This window comes from Taudactylus pleione, unplaced genomic scaffold (assembly GCF_031769625.1).
Source record: "Taudactylus pleione unplaced genomic scaffold, aTauple2 ptg000053l, whole genome shotgun sequence".
NCBI lineage: Eukaryota > Metazoa > Chordata > Amphibia > Anura > Myobatrachidae > Taudactylus > Taudactylus pleione.
The window spans coordinates 22,830,688-22,850,101 of NW_028284455.1; the positions used below are offsets into that span (position 1 = coordinate 22,830,688).

The 19,414-nt window shown below is 43.1% G+C and overlaps 1 protein-coding gene across 3 annotated transcripts in view; it reads right to left on the reverse strand.

Annotated features, from left to right (window-relative positions):
- NEK10 (NIMA related kinase 10) overlaps positions 1–19,414 on the reverse strand; it is a 347,660-nt gene that overhangs the window by 283,191 nt on the left and 45,055 nt on the right. For all 3 annotated transcript variants that reach the window (XM_088463509.1, XM_088463508.1, XM_088463507.1), the window contains exons 2-6: positions 15,306–15,416; positions 13,492–13,552; positions 6,706–6,821; positions 5,036–5,134; positions 2,674–2,758 (exon numbers count right to left, since the gene is read on the reverse strand). In XM_088463509.1, coding sequence (XP_088319635.1) covers positions 2,674–2,758; positions 5,036–5,134; positions 6,706–6,821; positions 13,492–13,552; positions 15,306–15,379 — 435 coding nt within the window. In that variant the 5' untranslated portion in view covers positions 15,380–15,416. The remainder of the gene's footprint in view (positions 1–2,673; positions 2,759–5,035; positions 5,135–6,705; positions 6,822–13,491; positions 13,553–15,305; positions 15,417–19,414) is intronic.

Consider the following 19,414-nt stretch of genomic DNA (forward strand, 5'->3'; position numbering starts at 1 on the left):
CACCCGACGGCAGGTGACACCTGTGACAAATTGAATGACTTGGTTTTAGACGAACTGGAGCAACAAATCATCCACATTGTCTAGTGTGTATGCACTATTGTGCAGCCTGCACCTCCCACATGATGCCACTGATTTATCGTCTAATGTGTACACAGCATTAGTGTGCAGTGAGTGTCTGGAGTTTAGATAATCCGGGCTGGGTATGGGATGCCAGCGATCAGGATCCCGGCAGTCAGAATCCTGATGCCGGCATCCCTACTGGATTACATGGCCGACACCTGCAGGTAAGTATACTAACCCTACCCCTAAACCTAACCCCCTTCCCCACATCCTAAACCTAACCATTGCCGCCGCAGCCTAAACCTAACCTCCCCCCCTGCAGCCTAACCCTAATCCCCACACAGTCTAACCCTAACCTTCCCCCTAGTGCCAAATCCTAACCCCTAATTTTAAAGGCCCCTACACACTAGATAATATCTTTCGCGATTTGTCCAATTCCGATGCATTGGAACGGCAAATCGTTCTATCCAGTGGCGTATCTATAATGGGTGCAGTGTGTGCGGGGCACACGGGCCCCCTGGACCACACTGCACCCATATTATTTTAGACTTACCTACCCGTGATCCCACATCGGGTGTGAGCGCTGCTCAGAACACCGTAAAATGGCCACCGCGGCCATTTTTCCGACGTTCTGCGCATGCGCAGTAGACTCCGGGCACGCTCTAGTGCCCGGAGTCTACTAAGGCTCCGGTGGCTGGCTAGCCGCATCATTCGGCTGCCGGCCACCGGGGAGAGAGGAGAGGGCCCTGCACGGGAAGTGCACACGGGCCCCCTCCTCTCTTAAGACGCCCCTGGTTCTATCACACAACAAAACGGAAAGGTTCTAAAGAAGCGCACTGGAAGAAGCTAACGGGTGTCACCAATATATAGATAAAACACAAGTATCAATGATATGCAAGATAATGGCCATGTAAAAAATGTGATCTTGCAAATCATTGATACTTGTATTTTATTCATATATTGGTGACACCCGTTCTTTAGAACCTTTCCGTTTTATTGTGTTGTATGGTTTATTTTAAGGTGTAGTGAAACTTATTGGTATAGGTTCAGAGGGAGCAGCCACCTCACTGGCGCTGTGTTCCAGTAACTCTTTTCCTTTCTTTCTAAAATCATTCATATCATCCAGTGTATATGCACAATGTCGACGCCAGCTCTTGTGGGTCATCCGGCACATCCTCAAATCTTTTGTACATGCAGAAAGATCTAAGGATGTAGCTAGTGATGCCAGGCTGATGAATGCAGCATGGCCCCCTCTACCCCGTCGCTGCCAGCATCAACAAGTGTGTATGCCGAAGCAGTCAGCGACGGAGTTACAGATCCCATCGTTCCATCGCTGCCGTGTCCGAATCCGAAGATCGTGCTGGGTACACATTGTCTAATGTGTACCCAGGTTAACCCTTCCCCTAATCCCAATACTTACAGTACTGTCGGGATGCCGGTAGTCGGGATGCTGGCACCAGAAATCTGACTGGTGTCAGGATTCTGGTGCCAGCATTCTGAGTGCCGACATCCCAACCGCCGGGATAAGAACTACATCCCAACAATCCATATATCAAGTGCCAGGGAAAACGCCTGCAACAAGCTTTATCACCTTTTTTAACCAAGAATTATCTCTGCCTTACCCTGCTTGCTACACTGTATCACCGTCTCAAAGACCTGTATGGGGACGGCAGCTTAACTACATACGCCAATGTGTAATCAAAATATGCCAATGTGTAATCTACATACGCCAATGTGTAATCTACATACGCCAATGCTGGATCATTATTGAGTCAGACCTTTATGCACACGGTCATATTACTAGGACCCTTCATCGGTAGCATTAAACTGCTGGTAATAGTAAGAATGCCTCAGTATTTATCCAGAGCTCCAAAGGAGCCTCAGATAGATACTGTACATTGCAGAGCGGTACTGCGCCATGAACTCATCCAATGATAGATCTCAGAGTAAGACACAAATGCAGTTGTGATTAAGGCAAGAGTAAGCAAAGGTGATTTCATATATCTGCAAAGTTCTCACGTCACTGAACAATAGGAACAGGCCAAATTCCACTAGTGAAACATGCAAATTTCCCAATCAAATGAGGAACAAGGTGAATATTTTGCAGAACAACATTGAGAATGTCTCTTGTGTTTAGGAGGACAATAGCCTGGCACAGATTCACAATGCTTTAATATTATGAACTGCACTCATTGTTAAAGTGAAGTGGTTGCTCCACATTAGGCTGGTATCTCACCTGCATTTTGGAAGTGTATGTTTATATCTGCTATATGAAAACACTAAATGAAGGATTTGTGAACAGTAGAAGATGTGAGTGAGTCAGCAAAGAGGAGATCCTGTACACTTTATGATATACAATAACAGCTGCTACCTGTTGCTTATTACTGAGGGTTAGTAACTCCTGACCTAGGAACTTTCAGACCTGAAGAATATGCCTGAGTGAGCTGTCCAGTGACATTTGCATCCAGATAATGATATCATGACGAGCATGGCGTGAATAATCCTGAAATGAAATTTAGCTGAATACCATGAGGCTAGGGGGAAATCTTGAAGAGATCCCATGAATGGCAATCTATAGCACAAGTAATGCATGTTATAAATACAGTACTGTACCTGATAATATTGTTCCCGGATTAATAATCTCAAACATATCAAGACTCGCAGCAAATGAACGGATGACGCCCTATCAATCCATTCACTGTGAAATAAAATAAAAGTGACATATTATTAACTATGATATACACTGCCATCTACAAACAATAGTCATTATGTAGCGACAAAGGTTTCTCACAGGAATAATTGACTGTGTCGCTGCATATTTTAGTATTTATAACACACATTCCATGGTAATTATACATATTTAATTAGATCCTTGAGCATTAATATTTTTCTTTATAATATTTTGCTGCTATAATGCCAGATAGACGCTGATGCCTAGTGGAACAGACAGTGTGTAGGAGCTCAGCGTGGGCTATTATACTGTTTATCTCTGCAGTTATTAATGACTGGGAATAAGGCCAACGTGGATAATACAATTATTCCGATTGGAAAAATGCTAAGGACTGTCGCACAGTAAAATGTGAATAGAATGTCTGGAATCTCACTTTGCGATTGAAGAGATATTCATATTTCCTTACAATAATACAGTACATTCTTTCTGTATTTGCATTGTAGGCTCAGACACAAGAGAAGACAGATGATGTATTCTACAATATTTCATTTTAGAATCCTTCCTGAAAAATCATAGTCTATATTTTTATAATTAAAATTAAAGATTATTATAATTCATGATAAATTAAATTAAGGTTATAACTTTATTGCATAACATAGATTACTATGAGTCAGGTAATCTATTAATTTAATAGATTTTCTTAGATGGGAGATGTATGGTAATCTATCTGCTGTCTATTAACTCATAAAGTGCCCTGTATACTGAGAAATCCACACGTGCAAAGGGCATTTGCTAGAGGTGTTGTATATTTTGTGGACATTCATGTCAACATGAAAATGTCGACATGGTACTCGATCCCAGCACACGCAATGCCGGCGGTCAGAATTCTGGCACCGGAATCCCAACAGTGGAAATCCCGACACATGCAGGTAAGTAATTTAACCCTTCCCCTAACCCTTCCCCTAACACACCTTTCCTGCAGCCATATTCTGACTACTGACGGGAATCCAGCGCTTGGATTCTCAGCACCGGCATTCTGTGCGCTGGGATGCCGACTACATCCCGGCTCCAGCAGTGTTTCCCATAGCCTAACTCTAACCCTCCCCTTAGTGCCTAACCTTAACCGTCACCTCTCATAGCCAAACCCTCCATGGCCTGTTCATGCAGAATGTCGGCATTTCACATGCACATGCTGACATGTTCAATGATGACATTTCAACATTGTCAACATTATAACTGCCAACATTGTGATTCAAAATTACGAATGTCGACATTATGACTTCATCCCATTTCCTAGGGACATATATAGATGAAAACCACCCCTACATAGAAATTTAATTGGGGTCCCCTTCATCACCTGCAACACCTAAGCACCAGGAAGGTCCAATAAAAGCAGGGGATTCATATTAGAGGCTAAAGAAGAGATCCAGGATATTCAAGGTTAAAATATAAAAAAATATATATGTCAAATACTATAATGACTCCTCTGTTCTATAGGGCACTTGTGCATGGGTACATGCTATAACTTTGGTTCTGTCATTTTCCCTGTAATGGCAGCATTAGTTGACAGAATAGTTCAAACAATAAAGGTGACACATCCGTGACTGAAGTGATCAAAATGGGCCTGTATACAGCAGCTTGACATACAACCACTTGTCCTACTGCTTCAACTGTGATACCATCAAATTCCTTTCACTTATAGGGGTTGATTCAATTAGCTCACCTCCTGCGAGTTCATAAGAATAAGTGCGACTATATGATGCACTTAATGATAGCTCCAAACTCGCCAATCTTTGTTTGCAGCCCCATAGGGTTCCATGCAAAAATTCTGTGAGTCTGGGGCGAGATCGGGCCTCCAGGAGGTCAAGAGAAGGTGCCGTTCCCAGCGTTTCCACATCGATCCAGCGACAATTTGCCTGCCTCGTGGCTAATTTAATTGACCCCATAATTGCCATACCACCACATTTCCTCTTCAATCACTTTAACTTATTATTATTATTATTATTATTATTATTATTATTAAAACAGCCAATATAATACCCAGTGCTCTACATACAATTACATTTATTGTATAATATATAACAAATCAATATACAGGATTTTAAAGGCTCTTTTGAGTGCCTTATTTTCTAAATACTATATGTCTATGTAAATAAATGTATATAAGTGTATATAATATATATATAATTGTTTTTCTATAGCTCTACCCCCAATAGCTCCGCCCACAGTTCCTGAACACATTTTTACAGAAAAATAGCCCTGTTTAAAACAAATAAAATCCTTAAAAGCATTAAAATGACTTACCTGCATCCAAGCCTGTTTTTTACCAGTGCCATGAATATATCAAGAAACAAGTTGTGCTGTGTGTGCTGGCTAAAGTTCCTCTCATTTTTGTAATTAATGCTAGAAGTAAAATGAACAATCATCAAAAAGTCCAGTAATGAAAAAAACTAAAATATGCAAGATATTCATGTAATTTCTTATTAATATTATACATACATGCATGCCATAATAAATACCATAATACAATACTGTAAGCAAAGTAGTTGGTTATCCTACTGACACTTGTTAATAACATCCTCCAATGTTTGTGTGTTTGACAGTAACATCAAATTATGCTTGGACAATGTACTTATGTTATTACTGTAGGAATAATTATCCTAATTTTAAACAAAGATGAGTGGAATGTAGACACAACAATGTCTAAATGGCACAGGTCTTCATAAGTCCAAGTATGAGATACCTCTTTCTGTGACTAACCCTCCCCCTAGTGCCTAAACCTAACCGTCTCCTCTGGCAGCATAATCCTAACCCGCCCCCAAGTGCCTAACCCTAACCTTAAAAACATTGAAAAACAAGTGTAGGCCATTTTTGTGTTGACCATTTGAACCTGTCGACATTTTAACCCTGTCGACATTCTGCACTGTCGACCATTTGTCAGTCGACTTTGTGCCCATGTCGACTTATTGCCTATTGACCGTCTGGTGTCAACCTATTGACTGTCAATCTGTTGACTGTCGATCTTCCATCCGGATACTGACACAATATGATATTATATAATAGATATTTTCATTCAGATGTATGCAGATAGATTTTTCTTGAATCAACCTAGATTTTTCCCCATAAGTAGACCATCACAAAAATATATACTGTAATTTCTAGAACAATAAATATGCATCCTCTGAAAGTTGTGTATTGCAACCTCAAATTTGGGGCATTTCCACATCTCCGTGGCCAAGGGTTAATGTCCTTGGGGGAGTATCTAGCACATCTAACACGCCATGCCAAGTTCCTGCTTGTTTATGTGCAATTTGTGCCTATTTGTACCCCCGTAAAATACACTTTCATAGAGAGAGTTAAAAGTAACTTCAAATTTTCCCTCCTAAAATACTGATAACTTTATCCTCATTCACAAGTTCAACAAATAATGAGAGTGGCTCTTCAAGGATGTTTTTATTTTATGTCAATCTGGTATGTTTAAAGAATTTTATAACATTTTTTAAAGTACACCTAGGAAAGCACTTCTGGAAGGTGCAAAATGCATCCAATCAAAAGTATCGGATTAATTCGATCCTTGCCCTATTACAGGGATACACTCAATCTAACTAATGCCCCCATTACACGGTGCAAATTTCTATATCCCTGCAGATGCTGCCATCATCGTCTATAAATCCATGGCCCTCATTCAGAGGCGCTCGCAAAAGGCCACGCCTACAAAATGGGGCGAGCTGTCGATCAACATTGACAGCCGCCCCTTTTGTAGTGAGCTCTGGAGGGAGAGAATTTCTCTCTCGCTCCAGGGGCTTATGCACGCGCTGTGCGGCCGCTGCGCGTGCGCAGGGCCTAAACATCGACCCGCTTGCAAGCGCTCAGCGCTTGCGAGCGGGTCTGAATGAGGTCCCATGTGCTTACCATAAAACTGGATGCATGATTTGTATTATATGCTCACAGAAGTGACACATTATTTTGCTCACCTGAATTTTTCAAGTTCTACCGATTCAGTTGACTCTTGCCACTGAGCTTTGGAGGTGTGGATCCTTCCAAATTTCTGCTTGGGGTTTGGTGTGCTGGTAACTTTTAAAGCTGGGAGCTTTGAATAGATAACATTTGTGTAAATTTCAAATGATGCATTATCAAGCAATAATGAATACATACAACATATAGACACAAGAACATTGAATAGATAAAGATATAATACTCCTTTAAATGTGTGCTTTTCTATATGACACATGTATGTACTTCATTGTTTGTCTCATGTGTGGTGGCGTCTGGCTTTATAGAGCCCTTGGGTCGATCTCTCTGCAGAATCTCAGTCTCTCTCTATAGGCTCCATAGGTGTGCTGCTGCCAGTGTTGAAACAAATGGGTGTCATTGTGTCAGTACATCTCTTTTGATGAAAATAAATGAAGTAGATCTTTATTTACATCTTGTAACTCTTCTTTCTAGCACAGTTCCTTTAGGGCAAGTGTGGCCAACCCAGTCCTCAAGATCCCCTTATAGTACACATTTTGCTGACCACCTAGTTGGTGCACAGGTGTAGTTGTTACTAACTGTCACATTTTAAAACATGTGGTGCATTCATTTCTAACCGACACATTCTACAGATCCACAGGTGGTCTGGTTAGGGGATCTCAAGGTTTGGCCACCCCTAACTTAGGGCCTGATTCAGATGTGGATGTTATTGCAGGGGTGACTGCATCTTTTTGACCAGCGTGACTGTGAATTTATGCTAATGCCATAGCCAATGTGCTTTCTACTTAGACGCCCACCAGCTGCATCTCTAATTCTCCACTGTGCATAAAAAGCTGCACCATCGAATGCACATCAGTCGCACCATGGGATATTAGAGCAGGCATATGGTTGCTTGGAATGTCTGCCAAAACATGGCCGCCAGTGCCATTGCAATAGCGTCTTTGGAAGCAGTCGCTGGCCGTGACATGCCCGTATCTGAATAGCCACCCACCAGTTACCTCCAAGGAACGCCCTCCGAAATTGGCTCTCCTCCTGTCACCGCCCATGTGCAGTGAGACTTGAAAGCATGCGTAGTACAAATAACATAAAACAACTGCACAAATATCAGCATTGCGTCCACCTCGTTGTTCCACTTGGCATAAGAGCTGACATTCTTGCGTAGACGGATTGTCTCACTTTTCTGGCTCTACAAAGCTGCAGGATCATGCACAAGCGGATTCTTGATAATTTCTCTCAGCTCATAGCTATACTTGGGCTACTGGCCAGTACAGTCTGAAACCTTTATAAGAAAGCAATCGCACTCACAATACTCAACTCCTATACACGGCAGGTGTTATGAGCCATCGTGGCAGCTCATATCTGCTAAAGGTTCCGGACAGAGCTGAGAGGGCTGACAAGCAAAGACAGCCACAATGAGGTTTGGTCCAGGCTGATTGCTCCCAGCCTCTATAAACATGCAGCAATCAGCTTCTCATAGTGGTAATTACCAGAGAATGGTCTTGTTGGCTCGCACGGGATTGGCTCTGACTTCTATTATAGGGCAGCCAGCCCATTCCTGCCTTGCCGGAGATAGTTTCTTGTGGAAGTTGTGCTATCCAGTCCCTGTTTCTGTATCTGCTGTTTAGTATTCCTGGTTCCTTTCCTGGCTCTGCCTTGTGTTACGTGTACCTTTTGCAAGTATACCTGGAACATTCATTGTGCTGCAAATTCACTCTGCAAGCCATTCAGGTTGTGTACTGTTGCTATTCCATCCAGATATATATAAACATATCTCTTGCTGCTATTATACTCTGCAAAACACATCCTGGTTAATATACTGCTATTCCATTCTGCATTATATGTTATGCTGCAATTCCATACTTCCAGCTGCATGTCTATCTGAGTTTATTGCTATACCATCTTGCATTTATCTGTTGTTTGTGATTGCCACTATTTTATGTAGTTGTGTTTATACAGTATGCTATCATATTCTGTTATTGTCCACAGTGCACACAGGGCCTGATTCAGACCCGCTCGCCAGCGGGTCGATGGTGGCCCAGTGCGCTGCGCGAGCCCTGGAGCGAGCGCAAAAAGCATTCGCTCCGTGGCTCACTACAAAAGGGGTGGCTGTCGATGTTGATCGACAGCTCGCCCCATTTTGTAGGCGTGGCGGTGGGGGTGGCTTCACAAACAGAGGCGTTCCCATGCGAACGCCTGCTGTTTGTGGGCGGCCCCACTGATATCACCAGTGATGTCAGTGGGAGAGCTTCCAGCTCTATTAGAGCCAGAAGGTCTCTGGGGCTTGCAACGGACGAGACCCTACCACAAGGGTCTCATCGCAAGCCCAATGGTCGCGATGGTCTTAACCATCGCGACCATCATCCTGGCCGCTCGCAATAACTGTGGGTGGTCACCACAGCTATGCGAGCTGCCGCTCCAAAAAAAATAAACGCCCTGATTCAGAGCGAGCGCTCTTTCAGACAATCCATCTCTGAATCAGGTCCACTGCTCTGTGGTAATTACCCTGCAATATTATTACTTAGTATTGCTGATTTTCACGCTACCTGTTTATTAGTGTGCATTCTATCTTGCTTGTGTCCATGGCTGCAGGCTGCTCCATGGTTAATATTACCTTTGTACTACTACTCCAGTGTTCCTTGTGAACTCCTGTTATTTGTATAAGGCCCTACTGTCTGGAGGTTAAGACTTGGCGGCATCCTAAGTACCAGTGAGTGCATTGTACTTTATGGATATAGGACCTCATTCAGACCCGCTTGCTAGATGCGATCGCTCGCATCCAGCGTATGCAAATTTGTCAAAGTGACAGCCTGGGAAGCGATCGCTCGCCAAGGCATAAGCACACCCACTTCGCTCTGTGTATGCAGACTCCCATTAGTGTATGTTGAGACGCCCACTGGCGCATGTCATCTCCAGGAAGTGTATTAAAACATTGGTACATCGAGCACCATCGGTAGCGATCGCAGAGCTTGTGGTTGCCTTACCCTGCCGCAAGCACTGCGAGGACTTCAGTGTAAAAAACAGGCATGTGACGTGTACTATGACGCTGCCTGTTAATTATGCATGCCTTAAAAATGGCATTGAAACACCCAGGCACACCTGCGTTCGCACCTCCACACCTCCGTTATTAGTGTCCTGCCCCTGTTACCACCCACAAATGGCCTCTCCTGTCACTCATTTCACTGGGCTGTCTTTGCTGGGCGAGCGAGCGGGCTGCGATAACACAGAGTAGTTCGCTCACGTGCAGAACCAAACGTGCGCATGAACATTTGCAAACCATCGGGCCGCTTGCGTTGATATAATGTACTATGTAGTTATTGTAATTTTTCTTCATGTACCACAGTCCTACTCCCCACAAGAATGAGACATTGCCAGCTTGAACAAACATCCAGTTCCAATTATCTGGATAAGCAATCCTATATACAATTTTTGATTGAATGTATACAGTATTTATTAATGTGGTGCCAGGATTAGTTTTTCCTATTTGCCAATTGTTTTAGAATTTGTGAGGTTTGGTGTCACATTTTGGTTTTACTGATCCATGTAGCCCCTTGGCACACTTTAGTGTATACTTATTGCTTATTAGCCCATACTATATACCTTACTACCTTACACTGTGCAGTTTCATCCTTACCTTTTTGAATCATGTCATTGTTTATTTACTTGCATCATACTTTTATGTACTGTACTGTTCTAGCAATATTTCCATTATTTACATCAATCAAAATTGTGCATGTAAATAATTATTTTGATCTTTTCCCTCTTCTTTGCCTGTAATTTAATTCATACTATTGGTTTTACATGAACATGTCTCTTGAATTTGTCCTTTTTATTTTCTTTAATTAGTTTGTTTCATATGTCTGAAATCTCAGATTTAAATGACGGATATATTTGTGCACATAAATTAACCTACAGGGACACATTACCTGGCAAACACTACAGCATGTTGTTATTCACCTTAGACTTCATTTTGTAATTTGTTTACCTTTCAGAAATGTTCTTGGCATGATAGTACGAATAAGCTACACAGTCTATGCTAGGGGTTTGTACTGTATATTGTTGCTCCGGTGTTAAATGCTTCTGTGGTTGGGCTTATTTATGTTTACAAATGAAGTTTATATCCTCTAGAACTTGTCAACTGAACAGAATATTTAGCATCAGTTCCTTGTAATCCTCATTATAGATTTCCATTTAGTTTCCCATCTGCCCACTCGTCATTATAGTTTAACAAGCTTCCTCCTAAGTCTGTGAGGTTTTCTATAAAGTCTACACTAATATATAAAAGTAATTCAAATATATCCTATTTGTTTTTTTTTGTATAAGTCACTTTGTATTCATACGATAAATTATTTTAAAGACATTTTACAGACTGAAATACATCTCGTCTGCAGTAAATCTGGGTAAAGGGCATAATTGGAGGTGTGAGGAGCCTTAATATTTCTGAAGTGTGAGAGCCATTACTGATAGGCGATAAGCAATAAGTATATACTAAAGTGTGCCAAGGGGCTGTCTGGATCAGTCTGATATTTGGTATTAAAGCTTTTGTACTGCATGGGCACTCATGTGGTTGTCTGTCAGCTTGGAGTGGCTGTGTGCCCGGTATTTGTCTTAGGCATCAAGCTCACTGCTGGACACAGAGCCAGGAAAAATGTTCCACATGATTGTAGAAGTTGCGGTGCCAGGTGCAGCCATCGAGGAGGCACATGAAGATCAGCGAAGGCAGCAGCAATGGCAGTTGAACCCTCTGGGCCCAGAAGCTGAACTAAGGTGGTATTCCAGTAGAGCTTAAACAAAAACTTCCTTGGGGTGCTGACACTCCTTGGCACCACCCTGTAATAACCCACCACTGTCTTCAGAAGTTTTTGACTGTTAGAAGATGATTACGAAGAAGCCAACACACAAAGCTGATCTACAGTGCAGAATGAATGTTAATTACAAAAAATTTAATTAATTAAAACAAAAGCAAATGGCAGCACAGAAATTTGTGTACTTTGTTTTGGGAAATTTTTAACCACTAGAACACATTAGTTATGGTAAAGGAAGACATTTTGTTTACGATTATTTTAAAAGACAATTGTCTTTCTTAAGAGGTACAAAGACCAACCAAAGCTTGACTGATGTTTCATTTAGTATCATCTTATCAAACAGATATTTCAAACATAAAAGAAAGGGAGAGGTAGACCAAAGCATTGTATCACTTGACCCATGCTTTAATAACAGCTACAGCTACAAAAACATACATTTGAGGCTGAAGTTAATTGCTGAAATAAAAAGCACAACAGTTGTTGACTCTATAGCAGGATAGGCAACCCTTGGCACTAGTGTCACAAGGTGGCAATCAAAGATTAGTCCCTCTCCTACTAGACAAACTTTTGGTGCGCTATATCAGGGCCGTAATTATAGGTGTGCGAGTGGTGATTCTGCACAGAGCGCATAGCCCTGTGGGTGGTACCGCTGATGACCCACGGCACGTGCATCTGGCTTCAGGATGCAGCCAGGATCTCTGCTGCAGTCCACCCGGAGCATCCTTAGTGTGCTCTAGACATGCAAACTGCAGCGTACACAGCCCCCAAAAGCATCCTGAGGATGCACCAGGCAGTGCTGTTCTTACTGGTGTGGGTGGTCCTGCCCCTTCTGCATTGTTATGTTGTTGTAAATATGGTGGCACTGGGGAAACATTTTTGGGTTGTAATGTTTATCATCTGGCACCCAAAGAGAAAAACATTACCTACCACTGCTCTATAGCATAGTGGGCACTTACTTCAGCAGGAGTGAGCACACGACTACTTTTATTAAGCTGTGGCGCGCCACTCAGAAAATGTTTTTACGTTACTGTGTAATTTGTATCTATGGAATTGAGCATTGTCCTGTCTCTTTACCACACATTAAAGTATACTTTCACCTCAAGCTACATTCATATCAAATCAACGCCAAACAGAATACAAAGGATACCATTACTGTAACAATTGTACAGGTTGCAAGAATACTGAAAATATTTTTATAAAACATATAACTTCCTTCAAATCAAAGGTGAATGTGAGCAACATGGAAATAAGAAAATCATATCAGCTGCAACACAGAAGGGATTGTCTATCTCCTAGAATGTCCTCATAATGTTATTCGCATAAAAAGGAAATTGGAAACAAGAATTAATGAACAGATCTATAATTCTACATGTGAGCAAAGACTAGAGAAAAGGAGACTTTATTGAAAAAATATAGAAGCCCAGTGTATTTACAAACTAAAATGCCTTTCACCACAAGGACTCAATATCGATTCTGATCTAGGTTCCTTCCTGAAAAACTAAATTACATTTATGTATAAACCACATATCGGGCCTAATTTAGAGTTGTACACTAATGTCACCGAAGCTGCAATCCTGCACTCAGCTGCTGTGTGAAAATACACAAATGTCGCAGACGGCAAAAAATTTATTCAGACGCCTACCTGCGGCTTTGCAAACCCAAGCATCTGTGTACAAGGACATCGATCACAGATCATTTAATCATGGGTCTTCTGAGAAGCCTATGGCTGCATGTACTAAGATTCTGGAGCGTCACCACAACTTTCACTATGTATGCATGTTGCAGATGGAACAGACCTTAGGAGATTATTATAAAGATATATAACTGCACATCACCGAGAACATGCAGATGCGTGAAAAAGTGTTTCAGAGCTTTTTCTATTTTACCAGCTTCTGTTTAAATAAGAAAACAATACATGACAAAATAATATCTTTAACAGATAAATTAGCATAAATCTAGAAAATAAATCAAAGCATATCATTTTACCTGCTGTTTGCTTGCCTGAACATTTAAGAGAGACCAGAGTTTCTTGAGATCAGAGCATTTCCTAATAAAATAAATAAATTGAAAATAAGTGTAATACAGAAGAACACTATACTATATTTATATGGTCTACTGTCAACACAATTTTACTGTTTAAGCACTGTATTCTGTACTATTTCCAAGAGCTATGGAACAAAGAGGTTTGAAGTGGACCAGTGGAGAAGTTGCCCATAGCAACCAATCAGCTCCTATTATTTTATAGACTGTACTTGATAAATACTACTTCAAAGCTGATTGGTTGCTATGGGCAACTTCTCCATTAGTTCACTTCTCCACACTTTTCACTGCTTGATAAATAGCCTTCAGAGTCACACAACCAAAACAGTGATTTTTTTTTTAGTGAAGAATCAAAGTTGACTGTTTTATATTTATGTGCACAATGCGGCAATTTATTCTACATTAGAAAATGAAAGTGGAAGAGACTGTCGGCCAAATGTAATAGTGTAAGAGTTTAGAAAATGTGAGAGTTTAGCAGTAAACTCACACATTTTTAAACTCAACCAATGTAATAGAGTCCGAGAACAGGCAAACTCGCAAGTTTTTAGACTAAAAAAATTCTCACAATTTAAACTCCAGGGGGTAAATTTACCAAATCAAGAGTTTTTTTGAAGTGAGTTTTAAAAGTGATGTTGCCCACATACTTGCCGACATTTCGGCAGGGGAATCCGGGAGGGGGCTGGCAGGTCCATCCAGCAGGGAGGATGGGGGCGGGTCAAATAGGCGGAGTGGGGGCGTGCCAATGTGATCGTGTCATAGTGGTCCCGCCCCCCGCCCTATAATGCCAATATTACTGGGGCTACGATGACGCGATTCAGCGCGAATCGCGTCATCACACCCCCGCGCCGCCCACTTTTGCGGCTGACGCGGGGGTTAGCGGGGTGCCGGCATCCAATCTGGGGGACTTGCCTAGACTTGCGGGGTGTCGGGAGCGGCACACGATTTTCGGGAGGCTCCCAACAGTCCCGGGAGAGTAGGCAAGTATGGTTGCTCATAGTAACCAATCAGATTCTACTTAACATTTAACTAGCACCTTCTAGAAGATAATAGCTAGAATCTGATTGGTTGCTATGGGCAACACCACTTTTAAAACTCACTTCTAAAAACTCTAACTTTAGTAAATTTACCCCCAGATGTTTTCCCATTTTGAAGATAAAACTCGACCAATGTGAAAGTTTACTTCTAAACTCTCATATTTTCTAATCTCTCACCCTAATACATTTGGCCCATTATTCTTGTAAACACATTTTTATGCTTTTAAATCTTTGTATGCCTCTATCTATGTTAAAGAGATCAATTTCCAATAAAATAAATAATAATCAGTAATGTCTGTGTATTTTTTCTTGTGCATATTTTAGTAGTGGATATATAGCATTAGCTATAGTAGAACTCAGTACAGCTTTGATCTCTGGTTCCAGTCCTTGAACATACAGTAGATGCCTGTTTCATTACTACGGCTTAAAGCACCTTTGAACTTTTCTTTTTTTCTAGCACATAGCCACCATATTGTGCTGATCAATGTTATTAATGTTAATTATTTCTATAGATGTTGCAGTGCTTCTACGGAGCTCTGCGAAGAAAGGCAATATGGGTGGTAATATAAAAATAATACGTACATGTTTTGGATTAATGATCCATTAATCATAGTAGTAGCAGATGTACATGAATCCAAACCTTACGGTTCAATTTCTCAATTTTGTTTTGCCTTTCCACTCACCAGCCAAACTCACCAAGATAAACATTATATACAGGTAACAAACCTTGAAGATGTTCCTTGTTTTTTGCTATCAGATGTCTTTTCTGTTTTTTTCCCTTTTTCATCCTGATCCGGCATTATAAAAATAACTCAGTTTGTGGAAATTAATCTTTTCCTATAACAAACACAGAAGTTATATTTTACAGATTAGATAGTACAAATTAGGAAATGGATATCCATACACTGACATGAATAAACACAAGAAATTATAGAAACGTACATAATGAAACATATACTCAAAAATGTTACATTACACTATATCAATATGCCAGGGTCATATTTCCAGTACATTATCTTCTCCATGAAGTTACTACTAAATGTACATACAAGAAGACTGAAGAGTTTAATGTACATGTTTACCAAGCATATCCAGCATGTATATTCACTAGTACGGGTGATGCACAGTCATATGCATTTTAATCACTTCTATACTTAGGACTGAAGTGGTGTAACTGGACTGTAATGGAGCATTCTCACATAAGCAAAGTTAAATGAGAGCATATCAGGACAACTGCGGGTTATGCAGAGTTTGGAGGTGCATTTTTTGTATCTAGTATAGGTGCAAGAGTGCGCTGATGAGTAGCAAAGCAAGAATACACCAGTGATGTATCAACAATGGGTGCTGGGTGGACAGTTCCCCCGCTATGCACTCACCATCCTCCTTGCAGCCTGAATGAAAAGAGCCACAATCTTATGGCAACGCAGCTGTCTTCATTCTAGACTCCTAAGGGCCTATTCATGATAATCAACACCCTAATTTGCCGCTGCAAAATGTGAAATCAGCTGCCCTCGCGAGCGGCTTCACTGCTCCTTTTCGGAGCAGTAAATCTTTTCACTGCTCCTTTCAGAGCAGTGACGGCGGTGCACATGCGTGACCTGCAGGTCACGCATGCGCACAAGAGCCCCGATGTCCGGCGGAAGGAGCCGGACAGGGGCGGAGAGATCCTAAAGCATCCCTTCTCGCAAGCCGGACCCTCTTCCCATAGGGAAGAGCGGGCGGCGAAGAACAAGCGGGGGTATTCGCCATCTGAAGATCATATTTTCGGAGCTTGATGAATTCTGTCCCCATATGGGGACAGCGGGCCATTCCGAAAACAGAAGGTAAGTAGGAGATATCTGTGATATCTCCTGCTTCACCTTCTTAATGAATGGCCCGATAACTTAATTTTAACAACTGCAGGTGAAAATGTGCTTTTTCACTTGCTTTTGTCAAAATTAAGTGATGATGAATAGGCCCCCTAATCTTATATGATTCTCATGACAAACATCAACATGATACACACTTCTTGGTAAGAGACATAGCGGTAAAAGTACTAAGTCTTGGAGAGAGAAAAAGTGGAGAGAGATAATGTAAAGTAAAAACCAATCAGCTTCTAGGTGTCATTTATCAACACAGCTTGCAAAGTGACAGTTAGGAGCTGATTGGTTGGTACTTTATCTCTCTCCACTTTATCTCTCTCCAAGGCTTAGTTCATCTCCCCCATAAATACAGGCTTCACACAAACCTATTAACACATACAGACATATATGCAGGTTTAGGAGTGGGGCCTATCTATTGATAATCACGGCAATGCCTTTATTGTTAACAATCCTGGTCGTGGTGGTAATAATTTTTTAACATAATCACCGCTATCAAAACATTTTGAAACTGCGTAACGGAAGGACCTTAAACAGACCACTTTTTTATTTAAACCATCGCTGGCATTTTTTTGTCTCGAACTGCCCTTTTGAGAAGACTTGAAACACTCTAATTTTACAAGTCCAAAAAGGGGGCTTGGCCTAACAAAAAGGGCGTGGCATCATGGGCAATCCCTCTGGGGGGAAATCCCTCTTGGGGATGCTGGGCACCAGCATCCCTGAAGATGCTGGGCTGTCCCCAGAGACTAGTTCCTGCACTGTTGGCTCCTCCTCTGTGATAGAAGTAGAGTACTGCAGGACAATGTCACACTGCAGCACCCGGCTCCTGTCACTGAGGAGGAGCCAGCATTTTGGTGTCACCCCTCCAAGGGTGACACCCGAGTGCGGCCCGCACCCACTGCACTCCCATAGCGACGCCACTGCACTGATTGCAGCTGGCGGACCGGCAGACAGCTATGGAGAAGCAGCAGCGGCACTTCAAACTTGGCACCGGCCGCGAACCAATCGGAGCTCGCGGACCGGAAAGCAATCAGGTGGCTCCTGATTGGTTGCCGGTCCGCGAGCTCCGGTCAGCTCGCGGCTGGTGCCAAGTTTGAAGTGCCGCTGGTGCTGCTGATTCTCCATGGCTGTCTGCTGGTCTAGGAGCTGCGGGTGAAAGCCTAGCACCAACCCAGGTCTACTCTCCCATGAGTTCCTGTGCCATTTAACTGTCTGCCCAGTGCCCTGCATTCTGCACTGACGGAGACCGCGCAGCACAGGACAAGAGGAAGCATGACCAGCAGCTAAAGAGGTAAGTGGCCAGTCACCAGTTGTCCACATTTGCTCCACACATGATCCCAACTGACCTGACCCATTCCTCCCCAGCCCACACCTCTTTCATCCCCTGCATGCTTGTTTGTCCAACAACAGTCTACGTCTGCTTATCCCTGACCCCCCCCCCCCAGTGTACCTGTCATCGTTTGTAACCCTCTGTCTGTCTCACTCTCTCTTTTTCTCTCTCTCTCTTCGTTTAACCCCTTTATGACCAAGTATGCATGTGCACTTGTCTCCATCTGTTCCTACCCATCTGTGACTTTGCCATGTGTGCCACTCTCCATACCCATGGAGAGTGGAACACATGGCACAGTTATTACTTTCAAGTTACCGCTTTCTCTGAACTGCTGTTATTAAATACTTTGCTACTTGGCGTGTGTGAGCCAGACAGCGGGAGATTTTAAAAAAAACAGTGATTCAAGAGGATGAAGCAACGCAGTGCTGGTGAGCTACAGCTGCATATACTATACTGTAATTAAGTACCTTATATCTTAGTGAGGGGGGAGGGGGACCTGCCTATTTTTTCAGTCCCAGGCTCCACAATTTCTGAGGGCAGCCCTGCCCGGGACTCTGGGTCTCATTCAGACCCGCTCGCGAGCGCAGGACACTCGCAAGCAGGTCGATGGTACCCAAATGCGCATGCGCACGACGTAGGGAGCTCCATCGTGCACATGCGCTGTCGCTCCGGGTCTCGCACCAAAGGGGGCGTGCTGTCGATGGTGATTGACAGCATGCCCCCTTTAGTGGGCGTTCCGGGGGCGTGGCTGCCAGACGGAGGCGTTCCCATGGGAACGCCTACCGTCTTGGGCCGGCCCCACTGACATCACTAGTGACCCAGTGGGAGTGATTTTGGCTCTGATAGAGCCAAAATCATTCCAAGGCTTGCGACAACGAGACCCTACCACAGGGTCTCGTCGCAAGCCCGATGGTCGCGATGGTCAAGACCATCGCGACCATCATCATGGACGCTCGCATAAGCTGTGGGTGGTAACCCACAGCTATGCGAGCGTCCAAAAGGCCGCTCCAAATTTAAATAGGACGGCCCTGATTCAGAGCGAGCGCTCTGGTCAGAGCGTCCGGCTCTGAATCAGAGCCTCTGTCCCTTAGCCACAGTGGTGTGGTGACATCACAGCACAACCTCTGACCCAATACACTACTACGCATGTGCGACTTGTCTGCGCATCTTCTTCCTCCATCCGCCATTAGAGGCAGATGTGACCCTGAGTGACTCCTGAGGAACACAGGGCCCGATTCAGACCAGCTCGCTAAGCTGCATGCCGATGTTTGCAATGTGCGCATGCGTATAAGATGCAGTGCGTGTGCGCGAACCAGTCTATGCAATCGCGAAGCAATCGCCCCTTGTACATAGACGCCTCGCTAGAATGAGTGACAGGACGAGCCGTTTGTGGGTGGAGAGAGGGGTTGGTCGATGGTAACAGGGGTGTTGTAGTGCAAACGCAGGCGTGTCTGTGCATCTGAACGCCGTTTCCAGGGCATACATAATTAAGTCGCAGCGTCATAATACTGTCACATGGCTGAATTTCACACTGAAGCACTCGCCGTGCTTGCGGAAGGGTATGGTCAGCCACAAGTGCTGCGTATGGGTCCGATGTTACTCGATGTTACTGATTGTTGAATACACTTCCTGGAGATGACGTGTAT